The sequence below is a fragment of the Hordeum vulgare genome, chromosome 7H (assembly GCF_904849725.1).
Source record: "Hordeum vulgare subsp. vulgare chromosome 7H, MorexV3_pseudomolecules_assembly, whole genome shotgun sequence".
NCBI lineage: Eukaryota > Viridiplantae > Streptophyta > Magnoliopsida > Poales > Poaceae > Hordeum > Hordeum vulgare.
This window is the reverse complement of record NC_058524.1, coordinates 609,032,837-609,049,316: the sequence shown is the minus strand read 5'-3', so window position 1 is coordinate 609,049,316 and position 16,480 is coordinate 609,032,837. Positions and strand designations below refer to the sequence as shown.

At 45.7% G+C, this 16,480-nt stretch overlaps 1 protein-coding gene across 1 annotated transcript; it reads right to left on the bottom strand.

Annotated features, from left to right (window-relative positions):
* Positions 1-11,208: 11,208 nt before the first annotated feature.
* Positions 11,209-13,820, bottom strand: LOC123410119 (heptahelical transmembrane protein ADIPOR2-like). Its single transcript, XM_045103007.1, has 3 exons — positions 12,956-13,820; positions 12,710-12,851; positions 11,209-12,128 (listed from the first exon to the last, which is right to left on the bottom strand). The coding sequence occupies exons 1-3, from the start codon at positions 13,252-13,254 to the stop codon at positions 11,457-11,459; spliced, it is 1,113 nt and encodes a 370-aa protein (XP_044958942.1). The 5' UTR covers positions 13,255-13,820; the 3' UTR covers positions 11,209-11,456.
* Positions 13,821-16,480: the final 2,660 nt, after the last annotated feature.

Sequence of the window (16,480 nt, the reverse complement as noted above, 5' to 3'; positions counted from 1 at the left end):
CCATTTTGTGTCTTCTTTTCCTAGTGCTCCTTGCTGCCATGCTAGTTGTTTTTAGTTGTTCGTAGTAGTGCTTCTTGCCTTCTTCCGTGCCATGCCTTGCTTGTGCATTTCGGAGTTACGTAGCTCGTAGTTGTGGGGCGTAGCATATGCTATGTGGCTGATTTTGGCAGATTATAGTGTTTTCTTGTTATGCTCGTAGTTTTCGAACCGTAGCTCCGATTTGATCGTGTCCTACATGAAACTTGCTTAGAATCTCGTGTAGTTTCATTTTCTCTTGCTGTTTGTATGTGTTGAAGTGCTCGTAGCCGCCGTTGCACACATTTTTGCATTCATGCCATCATATCTTGCGGTGCTTGTATCTTTTGAACCGTACCTCCGTTGGAGATGTTCTTTCTGTGTAGATTGCTTGCCTTGACGCGTAGAATCACGTGAACCTATTTTTTTGCTGTTTAACAACTAATTAAAGGTGTTAATTCAGATCTGGACAGAATTGCAAATTAACATGTGAGGTCGTTTCGGAGGTGCTATATGTCATTTCTGACCTCATTTAAAATGCCTAGATAGGTAGTTTAATTTCCGCTTCACCTCTTGCCATGTTTAACCACATTTTATATTGCCGTGTATCTAATCGGGATAGTAGTAAGTAATTAACGTGAAGTTTCGTCAATATGCAACTCGTTGCATATTGAACTTCACTTAATGTGTAGTGTTTGATTGTGTGAATTGTCATGCCGTGCCTTGCATGTTTTCAGCTTCTCATGCATCATTTGTGTTCTGCATCGTGTGGTGAATTCCGTGTGTTGATTTGTGTTTTCGGTTTGCTTCGTCTCGATAGAGTTCCGCAAGCGTGTCGGATGTGAGGACCCGTTCGACTACGTCGGTTCGTCTGCTTCACGGAGGCATTCTTCTTCCAAGCGGGATCTCAGGCAAGATGACCATTTCCCCAGATACAATTACTATCATTGCCATGCTAGTTTTATCGCTTCTACCGGTTATGTCTCGTTGCCTACCACCTGTTAAATATCAGCCTCTCAACAATGCCATGTTAACCTTCAACCTGTTCGACCTAGCAAACCACTGATTGGCTATGTTACCGCTTGCTTAACCCTGTGTTAGCGTTGCTAGTTGCAGGTGCATTGCTTCCATGCGAAAGCATGGGTTCCTTGTTATATCACCATATTAATGCTATTTAATTTAATGCGCCTATATACTTGGTAAAAGGTGGAAGGCTCGGCCTTTCTAGCCTGGTGTTTTGTTCCACCTTTGCCCCCTTAGTTACCGACTACCGGTGTTATGTTCCATAAATGAGCGCTCCTAACACGATCGGGGTTGTTATGGGGACCCCCTTGATAATTCGTTTTAGATTAAAGCTGGTCTGGCAAGGCCCAACATTGGTACTACATTTGCCTAATCACCTAATAAAATTGCATAGGGATTTCCCGGGTCCCGAGGATAATTTAATCAACCCCCGGGCCAGTGCTCCTCATGAGTGTTGGTCCAAAACAAAGCACTGTGCGGGGCTACCGCGAGGAAACTCGAGGTTTGGCACTTGTACGCGTCGCTTATCCGTCGTGTCCTGAGAACGAGGTACGCGAATCCTATCGGGATCGTCGACACGTCCGGCGGCCTTGCTGGATTAGTTTTACCTTGGACGAGATATCTTGTGCATCGGGATTCCGGTGATGCTTTGGGTAATCTCAGAGTTGAGGGTTTTCCACTAGGGAATCCGACGAGATCGCGAGCTTCGTGATTGAGGATTTCTATGGGGCTTGTGGTAATTTGTGATGGACTAGTTGGAGCGCCCCTGCAGGGTTAAATCTTTCAGAAAGCCGTGCCCGCGGTTATGTGGCAACGTGGAAACTTTGTTTAACACTGGTTCTAGATAACTTGAAGTTAACTTAATTAAAATATGCCAACTGTGTGCGTAACCGTGACTGTCTTTTTCGTGAGTTCCTTCTCCGATCGAGGACATGGTGGGGTTATGTATGACGTAGGTAGGTGTTCAGGATCATTCATTTGATCACCTATAGTTCACGTCCGCTATGCGTAGATCTTCCCCCTCTTATTTCTGGTACTCGTAAGTTAGCCACCAAATATATGCTTAGTTGCTGCTGCAACCTCACCACTTAACCATACCTCACCCATTAAGCTTTGCTAGTCTTGGTACCTTTGGAAATGAGATTGCTGAGTCCCCTGTGGCTCACAGATTACTACAACACCAGTTGCAGGTACAGGTAAAGGTTACTTGACGCGAGCGCGTTGATTGTTCATTTGGAGTTGCTTCTTCTTCTTCATCATCGATCTAGGATGGGTTCCATGCCGGCAGACTGGGATAGCAAGGATGGACGTCGTTCTTATTTTTCTCGTTTGTTTTCGTCCGTAGTCGGACCCTTCTCTTCCTCTTGATGATTATGTAATGTACTGATGTGACTCTGATGTAGCTTGTGGCGAGTGTAAGCCAATTCTATTATATACCTCTTCTTTTCAGTACGTACTTGTAACGATATCCATTCTTGCGACACGACGAGATGCGCTTCTATCCCTGACGAGGCCTTCGTGTCAAATTAAGGATTGGGTCGCATCTTGGGCGTGACATATGTGGATCCATAGTTCGGCAAAAAACGGACATTTGATTAACTAATAAACTAACAAACTATATAAGAGGGGTTGGAACTTCGAAGTGTCGTTTTATATAGGAGGACCTTTAGTCCCGGGTCTTGGCTAGAACCTAAACTCTAAAATACCAGCCGGACGGAGCCCAGTGTCGGACACTTAAGCATATACAATAGCAAAATTAAACTAGTTCTATTAATTTTCTTGCTATAAATAAACTATTAACACTTAAGCATATACAATACCAAAATTAAACTATTAACACTTAAGCATATACAATAGCAAAATTAAGCAATAATCTAAGAAACACTATTAACACTTAAGCATATACACTATACAATAGCAAAATTAAATGACAAAAAATATATTTCTTCTTCTTTTAACCCTAAACTAATTTTTCCTCTTCTTCTATTTCTCCTCTTATTCTACTTCTTCTTCTACTTCTACTTCTCCTCTTCTTCTACTACTTCTCCTCTTCTCTTCTTCTACTTCTCCTCTCCTCCTCTTCTAATTTTTTCTCTTCTTCTACTTCTCCTCTTCTTCTATTTTTCCTCTTCTTCTCCTCTCCTCCTCTTCTTATTCTCCTTTTTCTTCTTTTCTTCTCCTCCTCTTCTTATTTTCCTTTTTCCTAATTCTACATATTACTAACCCTAATAATCTAGCACAAACCTAATAACAATAGGAATTAAATGACAAAAAAAAACTTTTTCTTCCTTTCTTCTCCTTTTTCTTCCTTTCTTCTCCTTTTTCTTCGTTTCTTCCCTTTTTCTTCTTTTCTTCTCCTTTTTCTTCTTTTATTCTCCTTTTTCTTCTTTTCTTCTCCTTCCCTTTTTCTTCCTTTCTTCTCGTTTTTCTTCCTTTCTTCTCCTTTTTCTTCTTTTCTTCTCTTTTTTCTTCTTTTCTTCTACTGGCCGGAGTGTTGGGGAGGAGGGGGCGGGGGGCTTACCGGCCAGAGGTGTCGACGGCGCGCGGCGAGGAGGACGGCGGCGCGCGGCGAGGAGGACGGCGGCGCGCGGCGAGGAGGACGGCGCGCGGCGAGGAGGACGACGACGACGGCGAGGAGGACGGCAGGCGGTGGCGAGCAGGACGGCGGGCAGCCTGACGGCGTCGTCGAGTTTGTCGTTGTGCCGCGCCGGGCATGAGAACGAGGAAGAAGGAGAGAAGGAAATGCGATTTGGGTTGGAAATTTTCTAACTCCCGCTTATATAGGTGGATCTTTAGTCCCAGTTCGGGGCTCGATCCGGGACTAAAGACCCCCTTTAGTCCCGGGTGGAGCCACGACCCGGGACTAAAGGCCCTTTTTCGGCAGACCAGAAGGCGGGAAGCAGGGGCCTTTAGTCCCGGTTTGTGGCAAGAACCGGGACTAAAGGTTAGGCTATTAGTCCCGGTTTTAGACAAAAGCCGGGACTAAAGTGTTGCCTATATAAACCCTCGCCCCTGCCCACCATCTCCCCTGTTTTTTGGTTGTTGAAGTGTGACCATGCCATGCTCTTTCCACTCTAGTTCATGCACATGACGTGTTCAATGAAATGCCCGAGCCACTCTACTTAAGCTTTCTCCTCTCCAAGCTCGACCTCCAAGCTCCATTTTCCTTAATATTTGTCTAGGTTTGGCCGTGCACCAACTGCACAAGTGTTTTAAAAGGTTAACTACTTCATCCTTTCATTTTTCACTGCTAGTGTAGCTCATTTCAAATGCTCAAATTAACTTCTTAGAGTTTGCACATGCGTAGGTTGTCGTCCCGTGCCCGTCCTCACCATTGTCGATCGCCCCGCGCCGATCTCGTCGCGAGCACCACCGTGGTGACCCTCTTGTTCTTATCTTCTTTTTAAAAGAAAAAAAACTTACTTGTATGATTTAGATACATACTTGTATAAGTTACTCACTTTCATTATTTTTTGTTATTATATAGTGCGATGGTTTTGGTATCCGCCTCCGTCGGCCCTCGTCCTGTCTATGATTCGGATGTGGTATATATTATCTTTTATAACTATTTGTTTTATTTAGTGTTTATGACAATTATGACGACCAAGGTGACATATATTTTTTAATCTAGGAGGTATGTGAACCGGAAATTCCAACCCACATAGAAATTCTTGTCGAGAAGTTAAATTTGGTTGAAAAAGAAAACAAATACTTGAAGAAAAAATTGAAAATAATTGAGCATAAGAATATGGAACTGGAGTTGCATGTCGCCGATGTCATCGATGATCGCAAGATGAAGATCGATGCGATGCGGTTGAAGATGGATGCAATGCGCTTGAAGATGAATGAAATGCACTTGAAGATTAGGAATATTAGAAAAATATGACATTGATAAAGAGGCTTGGTATCATTATGCTGTTGGGTCAATTGTTACCTTAGTTGCGATTTTGATCGTATTTTTTGTTTTATTTAAATGTTTTACATAGTTGTATGTTGTTTTATGAGAGAACTTTATGTATTTATTTTTTGCAATAATAATATTTGATCACTACTTTTCTTTGGCTTTAATGTGATGATGAACTTGTATTAATTTGGTCATATGTTCTGCAATGGTTTTTTGATATATTTAATTTCATAATAGAGATGAATCGCCAATGATAATATTTAATTTCATAATATGGTTTTTTGAACTTATTTGAACTTCATTTGGTATATTTCGTGCATTTACTTATTTTTTTTGAGCTAGTTGACCCTGAAATTGAAAAGCACTACAAATGAACTCTGAAAATGTTGAAAGTTGGCATGCTATCATTATTTCACCCACATAGCATGTGTTAAAAAGTTGAGAGGGCTACGACAAAAACTGGATGCACTTCGTGTACAAAACGGAAAATCTCTCTCGAAGTATCAGGGTTTCGAACGAGAACTCATCTCTTACAAAGGGATTTCATTTTTTTGAACTTATTTGAACTCCATACTTTTTGTGTGTTCAAAATGCACCATTCAAAGGCACATCACAAAATTTCAACAATTTCTGACTTCATTTGGTATTCTTCGTGCATTTACTTTTTTTTAGCTAGTTGACCCTGAAATTGAAAAGCACTACAAATGAACTCTGAAAATGTTGAAAGTTGGCATGCTATCATCATTTCACCCACATAGCATGTGTTAAAAAGTTGAGAGCGCTACGACAAAAACTGGATGCACTTCGTGTACAAAACGGACAATCTCTCTCGAAGTATCACGGTTTCGAACGAGAACTCATCTCTTACAAAGGTTTATTAAAATTCTTTTTGCGTATTTGAGAATTTGACAAAACTATGAAAATGAAAAGTGTTTGAAATTTAGTACATTCCATACATGCATTACATAAAAGGTTTAATACATTATTACATTATTGCGCCAACATTCCTATCTATTATTTCTGTTTTCTTCTGGGTCATAGCCATGGAGAATCTTCATCATTCAGTAGGATGCTTGGGTCAGTTTTCACTTTGAAGGGCGGAATTTCTTGAAACTTATTATAATCTTCTGACATGTTTGTCTTGTCATCTACTCCCACGATGTTTCTTTTTCCTGAAAGAACTATGTGGCGTTTTGGCTCATCGGACGAAATCTTCTTTTGTTGATTTCTTTTTCTCGTTTTTGTAGACATGTCCTTCACATAGAAAACCTGAGCGACATCATTGGCTAGGACAAATGGTTCGTCCATGTATGCAAGATTGTTGAGATCCACTGTTGTCATGTCGTACTTTTGGTCTACAACTACCCCGCCTCCTGTCAGCTTCACCCATTTCCACCGAAACAAAGGAATCTTAAAAGTAGGTCCATAGTCAAGTTCCCATATCTCCTCTATGTACCCGTAATATGTTTCCAAACAGTGCCCATTCTCGTCTGTTGCATCAAAGCGGACACCACTATTTTGGTTGGTGCTCTTTTTATCTTGGGCAACCGTGTAAAATGTATTCCCATTTATCTCATGCCCTTGGAAAGTACATATAGTCGAAGATGGTGGCCTGGCCAAACAGTATAGCTGATCTCCAACGGTGTCGTCATTCATGAGATGTGTCTGCAACCAACTGCCGAAAGTCTTCTCGTGTTCCCCTTTAATCCAAGAGTCAGCCTTCCCCAGGTTTTCGGAGCGTAGAATATTCTTGTGTCTCACGATATACGGAGCCACCACGGTGGAATTGTGTAGAACTGTGTAGTGTGCTTGAGAGAAAGAATGCTCGTCCATACATACTTTTGCTTTCCTTCCTAGTGTGCCTTTTCCTGTCAGCCTACCCTCATACCGAGATTCAGGAACACCCATCGGCTTAAGGTCAGGAAGAAAGTCCACATAAAACTCAATGACCTCCTCTGTTCCATAGCCCTTGGAGATGCTTCCTTCTGGCCTAGCACGGTTACGAACATATTTCTTTAAGACTCCCATGAACCTCTCGAAGGGGAACATATTGTGTAGAAACACAGGACCGAGAATTCTAATCTCTTCGACTAGGTGAACTAGGAGGTGTGTCATTATATTGAAGAAGGATGGCGGGAACAACAACTCAAAGCTGACCAGACATTGGACCACATCAATCTGTAACCCTGATAGACTTTCTCGATTGATTACCTTCTGAGAAATTGCATTGAGGAATGCACATACCTTCACAATTGCCAGGCGAACATTTTCCGGTAGAATTCCCCTCAATGCAAGCGGAAGCAATTGCGTCATAAGCACGTGGCAGTCATGAGACTTTAGGTTTTGGAATTTTTTGTCTTTCATATTTACGATTCCCTTTATATTCGACGAGAAGCCAGTCGGGACCTTGATACTGAAAAGGACTTCAAAGAAGATTTCCTTCTCTTCCTTAGTAAGATCGTAGCTGGCACGCCCTTGAAACTGCCCTGGATGCATGCCATCTCTTCCTTTATGACGCTCCTGGTCCTCCCGTGCTTCCGGTGTATCTTTTGACTTCCCATACAAGCCCAGGAAGCCTAGAATATTCACGCAGAGATTCTTCGTCAGGTGCATCACGTCGATTGCCGAGCGTACCTCATGGACTTCCCAGTAGGGTAGCTCCCAAAATATAGATTTCTTCTTCCACATGGCTACGCGCTTATCACGGACGTTAGGAACAGGTTGGCTGCCAGGACCCTTTCCAAAGATTACTTTTAAATCTTTGACCATATCAAATACTTCAGCACCAGTACGGATGACAGGCTTCCCCCGCGGTTCTGCCTTGCCATTGAAATGCTTGCCTTTTTTCTTTAAAGGATGCTTGGGCGGAAGAAAACGACGATTGTACGGGTACACATTCTTCCTACATTTGTCCAAATATATACTTTCTGTCTGATACAAACAGTGCGTGCGTGCATTGTATCCCTTGTTTGACTGTCCTGAAATGTTACTAAGAGCAGGCCAATCATTGATGGTTACGAAAAGCAACGCTCGAAGGTCAAATTCCTCTTGTTTGTGCTCGTCCCACACACGTACACCTGGTTCGGCCCACAGCTGTAAAATTTCATCAACTAATGGCCTTAGGTACACATCAATATCGTTGCCGGGTTGCTTTGGACCTTGGATAAGCACTGGCATCATAATGAACTTCCGCTTCATGCACAACCAAGGAGGAAGGTTGTAGATACATAGAGTAACGGGCCAGGTGTTGTGACTGCAACTCTGCTCCCCAAAAGGATTCATGCCATCTGTACTCAGACCTAACCATAAGTTCCTTGCGTCAGCTGCAAATCTCGGGAACTCTCTCTCAATTTTTCTCCACTCCCGACCATCAGCGGTGTGCCTCAACTTATTGTCTTTCATACGATCTTCCATGTGCCATCGCAACAACTTCGCATGATCTTTATTTCTGAACAGACGTTTCAACCGTGGTATTATAGGAGCATACCACATCACCTTGGCAGGAACCCTCTTCCTGGGTGGCTCGCCCTCAATATCACTAGGGTCATCTTTTCTGATCTTATACCGCAATGCAGTTCATACCGGACATTTATCCATATTCTCGTACTTCTCACCGCGGTAGAGGATGCAGTCATTAGGGCATGCATGTATCTTCTGCACGTCTAATCCTAGAGGGCAGACAAGCTTCTTTGCTTCGTACGTGCTGGCGGGCAATTCGTTCTTTCTTGGAAGCATCTTCTTCATCAGTACCAGCAACTTTTCGAATGACGAGTCAGTCACACCGATCTCTGCCTTCCACTTCAGCAATTCCAGTGTGCTACCCAGCTTCTTCTAGCCATCTTCACAAGTTGGGTACAACAATTTGTTGTGGTCCTGTAACATCTGCTCGAACTGCAACCTCTCCTTTTCTGTGTCGCAACCTCGCCGTGCATCAGAAATGACCCGGCCAAGATCATCAGCGGGCTCATCTGGTTCCCGTTCTTCATCCTGATCTTCTTCTTCATTGTCTTCCATTGCGGTATCAGCATACTCAGGAAACATAGATCGGTAGTTGTCATCATCGTTCTCTTCTTCTTCATCGTCGTCTTCCATCATAACCCCTCTTTCTCCGTGCTTGGTCCAAACATTATAGCCCGACATAGAACCGGACCGAAGCAGGTGGCTCTGAATGACTCTTGAGGAAGTGTAATCCTTCTCATTCCGACATTCAACACATGGACAAAACATATAGCCACCACCATGCTTGTTCGCATCGGCTGCATCTCGAAAAGAATGCACGCCTTCTTTGTAAGCGGCTGTGCGTCGATCACCGTACATCCATGGATGGCTCATCTGTGTTATACGACAGTATATCAAATACAATCACGATCCTAAAAATTAGTATCGCACGGTCTAAACGAGGAAATATAGTTGCTAACCTTTTAGAATAAGTAGAAATAAAGAGGAAGAGGTTTAAGCGTGGCTCAGGCATCTCATATCGTAGTTGTGTTCGGTGAACTGAAGCGGCATCGCTCTAACACACATTTCGACGAACACCTCTAGTGCATCAAAAAAAGTGGAGAGCAAGCACCCACCCACAATCCTCCATCCAAGAAAAATGCAAGGAAGAGGGGAGAGGGGGGCTGTGCTATATATAGGCAGAGGACTTTAGTCCCGGTTTGAGACACAAACCGGGACTAAAGGTGGCGCACATGCAGGCTGCACCCCGCGTAGCCCTCTAGTCCCGGTTTGGGACACGAACCGGGACTAAAGGCTCCTTACGGGCCGATACTAAAGCCTCGAGGAAGGCATTGAAAATTGGGGCGACGTGGCCGGGCCTTTAGTCCCGGCCCAGAGGCAGGCCGGGACTAAAGGGTCCCGGCCAAAGGCCCGTTTTCCACTAGTGAATGTCTTACTAGCTACCGAGCTGGCTGCTCCTAAAATCCTGACTCGGTAGCTTTTGTTCCCACAACACGACAAAATCATGCCAATCTTCCTTAATGAAAAAGATAAACACACATTCTCTGCCTGTTGCACACACTCCATCCAAACATTAGGTAGCAAACATAATCTTAGTTATTCCTTGCATGGGATGAATACCGTTTCGAATTAAAATCTTTTTTTACGTTGAAATAGTATTTCTGGGACTTCCTAAATAATATAGCAAAAAAAACTAAAATTTGAATCATTTTTGGTAATAGCAAACATTTTAAAAAGAACAAAATGAAACAAGAATACTTTTTGAAAAAATGAAGAATTTCTTGAATATGCAGAGCATTCTAAAATAGTTTTGAATTACAGGAACATTTTTCATAAGTAGTGAAAAAAAAAGCAAGAACATTTTTTGAAATTTTTGGACACTCTTTGAAATACAAACATTTTTATGGAATCCCGGGACATTTTTCCAAATATGGACAGTTTTTGAAATTCCAGAACAAATTTGGAAAATGGATCATTCTTTGGGAATATGAACATATTTTGAACGCAAGAACATTTTTTGACGATTTCTGAACTTTTTTTTCACGAGAACATTTTTTGAAATTTAGAAGAAAAATTTAACAATATCAAACAAAAGAAACAGGGAGACGAGAACATAGTTGAAAATGAAAGTTCACAAATTTGAAAATTGGAAACGTTGTTTTGAAAGCGCGAACATTTTTCAGAAAGATGAATGTTTTTTTCAAAATGCGACATTGTGTTGAAAAACTTGAACATTTTTGAAATAGACAAAAAGTTTTTGAAAACATGGACATTTTTTTAAAATGAGGACATATACACATCAAAAAAGAAAAATAGAAAAATAGAAATAGAAAAAAAAACCAACGAACTAGGCCCTGTCCGTTGTCTAAAAAAACAATCCCAGCCATCCTTTGTAATCCCGGTTTGGCAAACAATCTCAGGATTCGATTTGGATCGGGATTGCATAGTTTAGGATACAATCGACAGGGATTTCGATTTTGGGGTTCATTTCGTCGAACCTCTACAAGTTCAAGGTTTAAAATAGACTTTTCCATTTAATTATGGCAAATCAACATTGAATCTTGTTTTAAAGGCCTTGTCGAGACGAACATAGCGTTAAAAACGGATCTCTAATTGAATTTTTAGTTTATGAGATCAATTATTCTAAAATTTTAAAAAATAATATAATGTGATGATGCCCGTTAGAGGTAGAAGAGTCGGGAGTACATTGGACATTGGATAGTAACACATGAAAAAAAAATACATGCATGCATGCAGCGCTGGGCGCAAGCCGCCGCACTCAGTGATTAGAATTTCCCAACAAAGAATTTACAAGTAAATAAATCGCAGTGCTCGTCCCCTTTTCTATTGCACCTGAGTTTGGTGCTGTACACCGTCCAGCATTACAGAAATACTAGAGTGTTGCGGACCGACAGTAAGAAGCCACGAGCACAAACTTGATCTGATACATGTTCAAAGAATCATCTAAGCTAGGTAGTACATGAATGAACGAATCAATGGCACACCCTACGCCTACGCGTACACGAATGTCGCATCCTTCGCGCGACGTCACAAGTCACAACACCGCCGACGCGGCCACGGCCAGGGCGTCGCGCCAGCCGATGAGGATGGCGGTGGCGGCGTAGTGCGTGACGGCGCCGACGAGCACCAGCACGTGGAAGATCTGGTGGCTGTGCCCGACACAATCAAACATGCCCGGGCGCCACCTCTCCGGCACGCGCGCGACGTAGAACCCGGCGCCCGTGGCGTACACGAGCCCCATGGCCAGCTCCAGCGACAGCGCCAGGTAGCACTCCGGGTGTCCCCAGTTGAGCCAGAGCGCGTGCAGCGCCGGCACGACGCCCGAGAGCCCCATGGACACGAACAGGCCCGCCCTGAGGTGCCGGAGCCGCGGCGACGAGCGGGCCGGCACCAGGAGCGCCGCCACCACGAGCACGCCGAGCAGCGTGATGGCGGACAGGTAGACGAGCTGCGCCACGGGGCTGCCGAGGAACGTGTAGTAGACCGGCGGGAAGAAGGAGGAGACGATCATGACGGCGATGCCGGCGTAGTCGAGCTGCCAGAAGAGCCGATTGAAGCGGCGCGAGTGGCTCGCCAGCAGGTGCGCCGCCGCGCTCACCGACAGGCACATCATGGCCCCGAACACGAACACCGTCCGCGGCCACCGCGCCACCGCGTGCCCCGCTCCGCCCATGCCCGACGCCAGCGCGCTCTGGATCGCCATGCTCTGCTCGAACGAAAAAAGATTTAACCACGAGCCAGCAACTTACCATAACAATCTGTAGTATACATTGGAGCTGGTGCTAGGACAAGTCTAGTTTCTGATCGGTTGTTGCGGTTGCCGGTCGTTGGAGTCATCACAGATAAGCTCTGATTAGTCTAGGACCAGCAATGCAGTTCGTTAATTAACCGCCACAACCTCCTGCAGACACACAGCTGCCGTCCAGCTAGATCGATCAGTGTGTGTCAGCTCACCTAAGTTAGTTTCGTTGTCGATACAGAGCGTCCCTAACTGTGTGTAAGGTGTACAGCTAATTCATATTTGGCCAAAAAAATTAAACTACTCCCCTTGGATACCATACCATAGAGGAGCAGAGCGGGTAGGTTTGAAGAATTCTCTTCAGCTTATATACTACTCCATCGTGCAGCAGCGACCCAGATACGAATCGATTAAAACTAGTAGAATTACTGTAGTATGTTGATGTTCTGACCAAGCTAGTAAGATGCGATCTCAAAAGAGATAAATAAACATGTAAAGATACGAAAAGATTAGTCGTCTAGTGAGGAAGCACGATCAGTTTTTCTTACCGAAGTGTTGTTGACCGCCCACGACGACGCGTTGGCCGACGATGTCATCACCATCGTCATGATCCCCGGCGCCGCGGCCGGCCGCCACTCCGTCTGGCCGGCGACGGCGAGGCCCAGGAACAGGAAGAAGCCCCCCAGATGGCTGCAACAACCGGTGTCGGATTCGGATCAGAATCAGGTCGCCAGCAGTAACATCTGAATCAAAAACACAATGCAAGAAGCAGAGGATGCAGAGAGGGGACGCACGTCCAGACGTTGAGCGTCTCGTTGTGCCAGGCGAAGACGCTGCGGAGCGCGTCGCGGACGGACCACTCGCAGCGGTAGCCGCCGCGGATGAACTCGTTGTCCCGCAGGTAGTCCGGCAGCTCCTCGAACCGCCTCAGCCGCGGCAGCCCGCCGGTCCACCTGGCGGCCTCCTTCCCCAGCTCCCCCGCCGCCGCGCTCGACAGCGCCACCAGGCCCTCCTCCTCCTCTGCCGGCGCGCGCCCGCAGCACCCGCGGTGGCGCAGCGCCGCCGTCTTCGTCGTGGTGGTCATCGTCGCCATGCGCGGAGCAAAGCGCGAGGAGGGGAGGGGGAAGAAGGCCGTGGTGCTGGCGATGGGAGTTTGAGTTCGGGGCGGGCACGGCGTTGGCCGGAGGCCGTGGGGCGGGCTTATATGCAGCTCCGAGTCGAACCCAGAGAGAGGGAGAGAGAGAGAGAGATCGTGTCAGCGCGCGGCGGGGCAGAACCAGAGGCTGCCTCGTGGGCCCGGGGCTTTCTAATCACGTTACGCAAAACCAAACCTTTTTTTTTTTTTTGAACTGCCGCGATGGAATATCGGTTAGGTCACGTGACGCAAGAGAATTCGTACGTACGAGCATGATGATCTGAAACAGAAAAGAAAACTTAAGAAAAGGACCGAGAGTAGTAATAATGGCTGCTGTCAGCGTTGACGTGTTCCATGGGCGGGAGAAATAAATGAATGCTGCGGGTTTATGGATGGACGGCGAGGATGGATGGATGGATGGTTGGTTGGGGAGGTTGGCGAGCTGTCGGGGAAGACGAGGGCGCGAGGAACGTGTTGCCGCGGGCGTGATGGGCCACGGCGGCTTCGAATGACGCACCAGTGGGCTTTGACCTTGGACTCGCCAGGCCGCTGTGCCATGAAGATCGGTTTTGGTTTATCGACCGGAGTCGTGTGGCAGCGAGAGCTCCAAAATGAAATAAAATGTGGGGTCGGGGTTGAGGTTTCGTGTGGGCAGCCGGCGGCCACGGCCAGCGCTGGTAGTGAGCAGGCGGTGGCGGGTTTAATTAGGCGGACAGGCGGGGCCGGTGGATGCCGGCTGTGGTGGTAGGTTGGGCAACCGCTGGCTCACCCGTGCACTCAATTTCGGGCGAGACAGTGAAGGGACGGACCGGAGGAGGCGTACGTCAACGCGCTCCGCACCGCAAGCCACGATTGCCGGATAAGATTTACCACGGACCGCGAAGTGTCACGCGGGGCGTGGACAACGTGGTAAGACACGTGCGCATGCGTGAGATTGTTTTTTACTCCCTCCGTTCTTAAATATATTATAAATATATAAGACCTTGTAGAGATTTTTTTATAGACTACATACGAAACAAAGTTGATGAATACATACTTCATAACATGTCTATATACATTCGTATATAGTTTATAATGAAATTTTTAAAAGATCCTATATTTAAAACAAAGGAAGTAGTTCACATAGAGGTACCAAAGCTTTATAAAAGGCAAAATTTAAGTTACAAGAAACTACTTTCAATATGAGCAACGAGCATAGTACAAACCACCACAACTGAGCAACGAAGACGAACAACACCGTAAAACAAGCTATAATACAAAGGGCCTATCCTAATCGGAACACAACACACCATCTCGATCGACGTTGGACAACTCCAAAGAACACCAACTGCCCCAAAACTGTTGGGGAACGTCGCATGGGAAACAAAAAAATTTCTACGCGCACGAAGACCTATCATGGTGATGTCCATCTACGAGAGGGGATATTCGATCTACGTACCCTTGTAGACCGCACAACAGAAGCGTTAAGAAACGCGGTTGATGTAGTGGAATGTCCTCACGTCCCTCGATCCGTCCCGCGAACCGTCCCGCGATCAGTCCCACGATCTAGTGCCGAACGGACGGCACCTCCGCGTTCAGCACACGTACAGCTCGACGATGATCTCGGCCTTCTTGATCCAGCAAGAGAGACGGAGAGGTAGATGAGTTCTCCGACAGCGTAACGGCGCTCCGGAGGTTGGTGATGATCTTACCTCAGCAGGGCTCCGCCCGAGCTCCGCAGAAACGCGATCTAGAGGTAAAACCGTGGAGATATGTGGTCGGGCTGCCGTGGCAAAGTTGTGTCAAATCAGCCCTAAAACCTCCGTATATATAGGGGGAAGAGGGGGAGCCTTGCCTTGGGGTCCAAGGACCCCCAAGGGGTTCGGCCGAGCCAAGGGGGGCAACCCTCCCCTTCCAAACCGAGTCCAACTAGGTTTGGAAGGAGGAGTCCTTCCCCCTTTTCCCACCTCCTCTTTTTTTTTCTCTTTGATTTTCTTCCTATGGCGCATAGGGTCTTCTTGGGCTGTCCCACCAGCCCACTAAGGGCTGGTGCGCCACCCCCAAGGCCTATGGGCTTCCCCGGGGTGGGTTCCCCCCCCCGGTGAACACCCGGAACCCATTCGTCATTCCAGGTACATTCCCGGTAACTCCGAAAACCTTCCGGTAATCAAATGAGGTCATCCTATATATCAATCTTCGTTTCCGGACCATTCCGGAAACCCTCGTGACGTCCGTGATCTCATCCGGGACTCCGAACAACATTCGGTAACCAACCATATAACTCAAATACGCATAAAACAACGTCGAACCTTAAGTGTGCAGACCCTGCGGGTTCGAGAACTATGCAGACATGACCCGAGAGACTCCTCGGTCAATATCCAATAGCGGGACCTGGATGCCCATATTGGATCCTACATATTCTACGAAGATCTTATCGTTTGAACCTCAGTGCCAAGGATTCATATAATCCCGTATGTCATTCCCTTTGTCCTTCGGTATGTTACTTGCCCGAGATTCGATCGTCAGTATCTGCATACCTATTTCAATCTCGTTTACCGGCAAGTCTCTTTACTCGTTCCGTAATACAAGATACCGCAACTTACACTAAGTCACATTGCTTGCAAGGATTGTGTGTGATGTTGTATTACCGAGTGGGCCCCGAGATACCTCTCCGTCACACCGAGTGACAAATCCCAGTCTCGATCCATACTAACTCAACGAACACCTTCGGAGATACCTGTAGAGCATCTTTATAGTCACCCAGTTACGTTGCGACGTTTGATACACACAAAGCATTCCTCCGGTGTCAGTGAGTTATATGATCTCATGATCATAGGAACAAATACTTGACACGCAGAAAACAGTAGCAACAAAATGACACGATCAATATGCTACGTCTATTAGTTTGGGTCTAGTCCATCACGTGATTCTCCTAATGACGTGATCCAGTTATCAAGCAACAACACCTTGTTCATAATCAGAAGACCCTGACTATCTTTGATCAACTAGCTAGCCAACTAGAGGCTTGCTAGGGACAGTGTTTTGTCTATGTATCCACACATGTATATAAGTCTTCATCCAATACAATTATAGCATGGATAATAAACGATTATCTTGATACAAGAATTATAATAATAACTACATTTATTATTGCCTCTAGGGCATAATTCCAACAGTGTGCCACTTGCACTAGAGTCAATAATCT

Excerpts from the sequence above, each read along its gene's own strand:
- LOC123410119 (XM_045103007.1), bottom strand. The coding sequence starts at position 13,254 with ATGGCGACGATGACCACCACGACGAAGACGGCGGCGCTGCGCCACCGC. Across the intron at positions 12,852-12,955 it reads GAGACGCTCAACGTCTGGAC|CCATCTGGGGGGCTTCTTCC; the intron begins GTGCGTCCCCTC and ends CGGTTGTTGCAG. Across the intron at positions 12,129-12,709 it reads GGGCGGTCAACAACACTTCG|AGCATGGCGATCCAGAGCGC; the intron begins GTAAGAAAAACT and ends TCGTTCGAGCAG.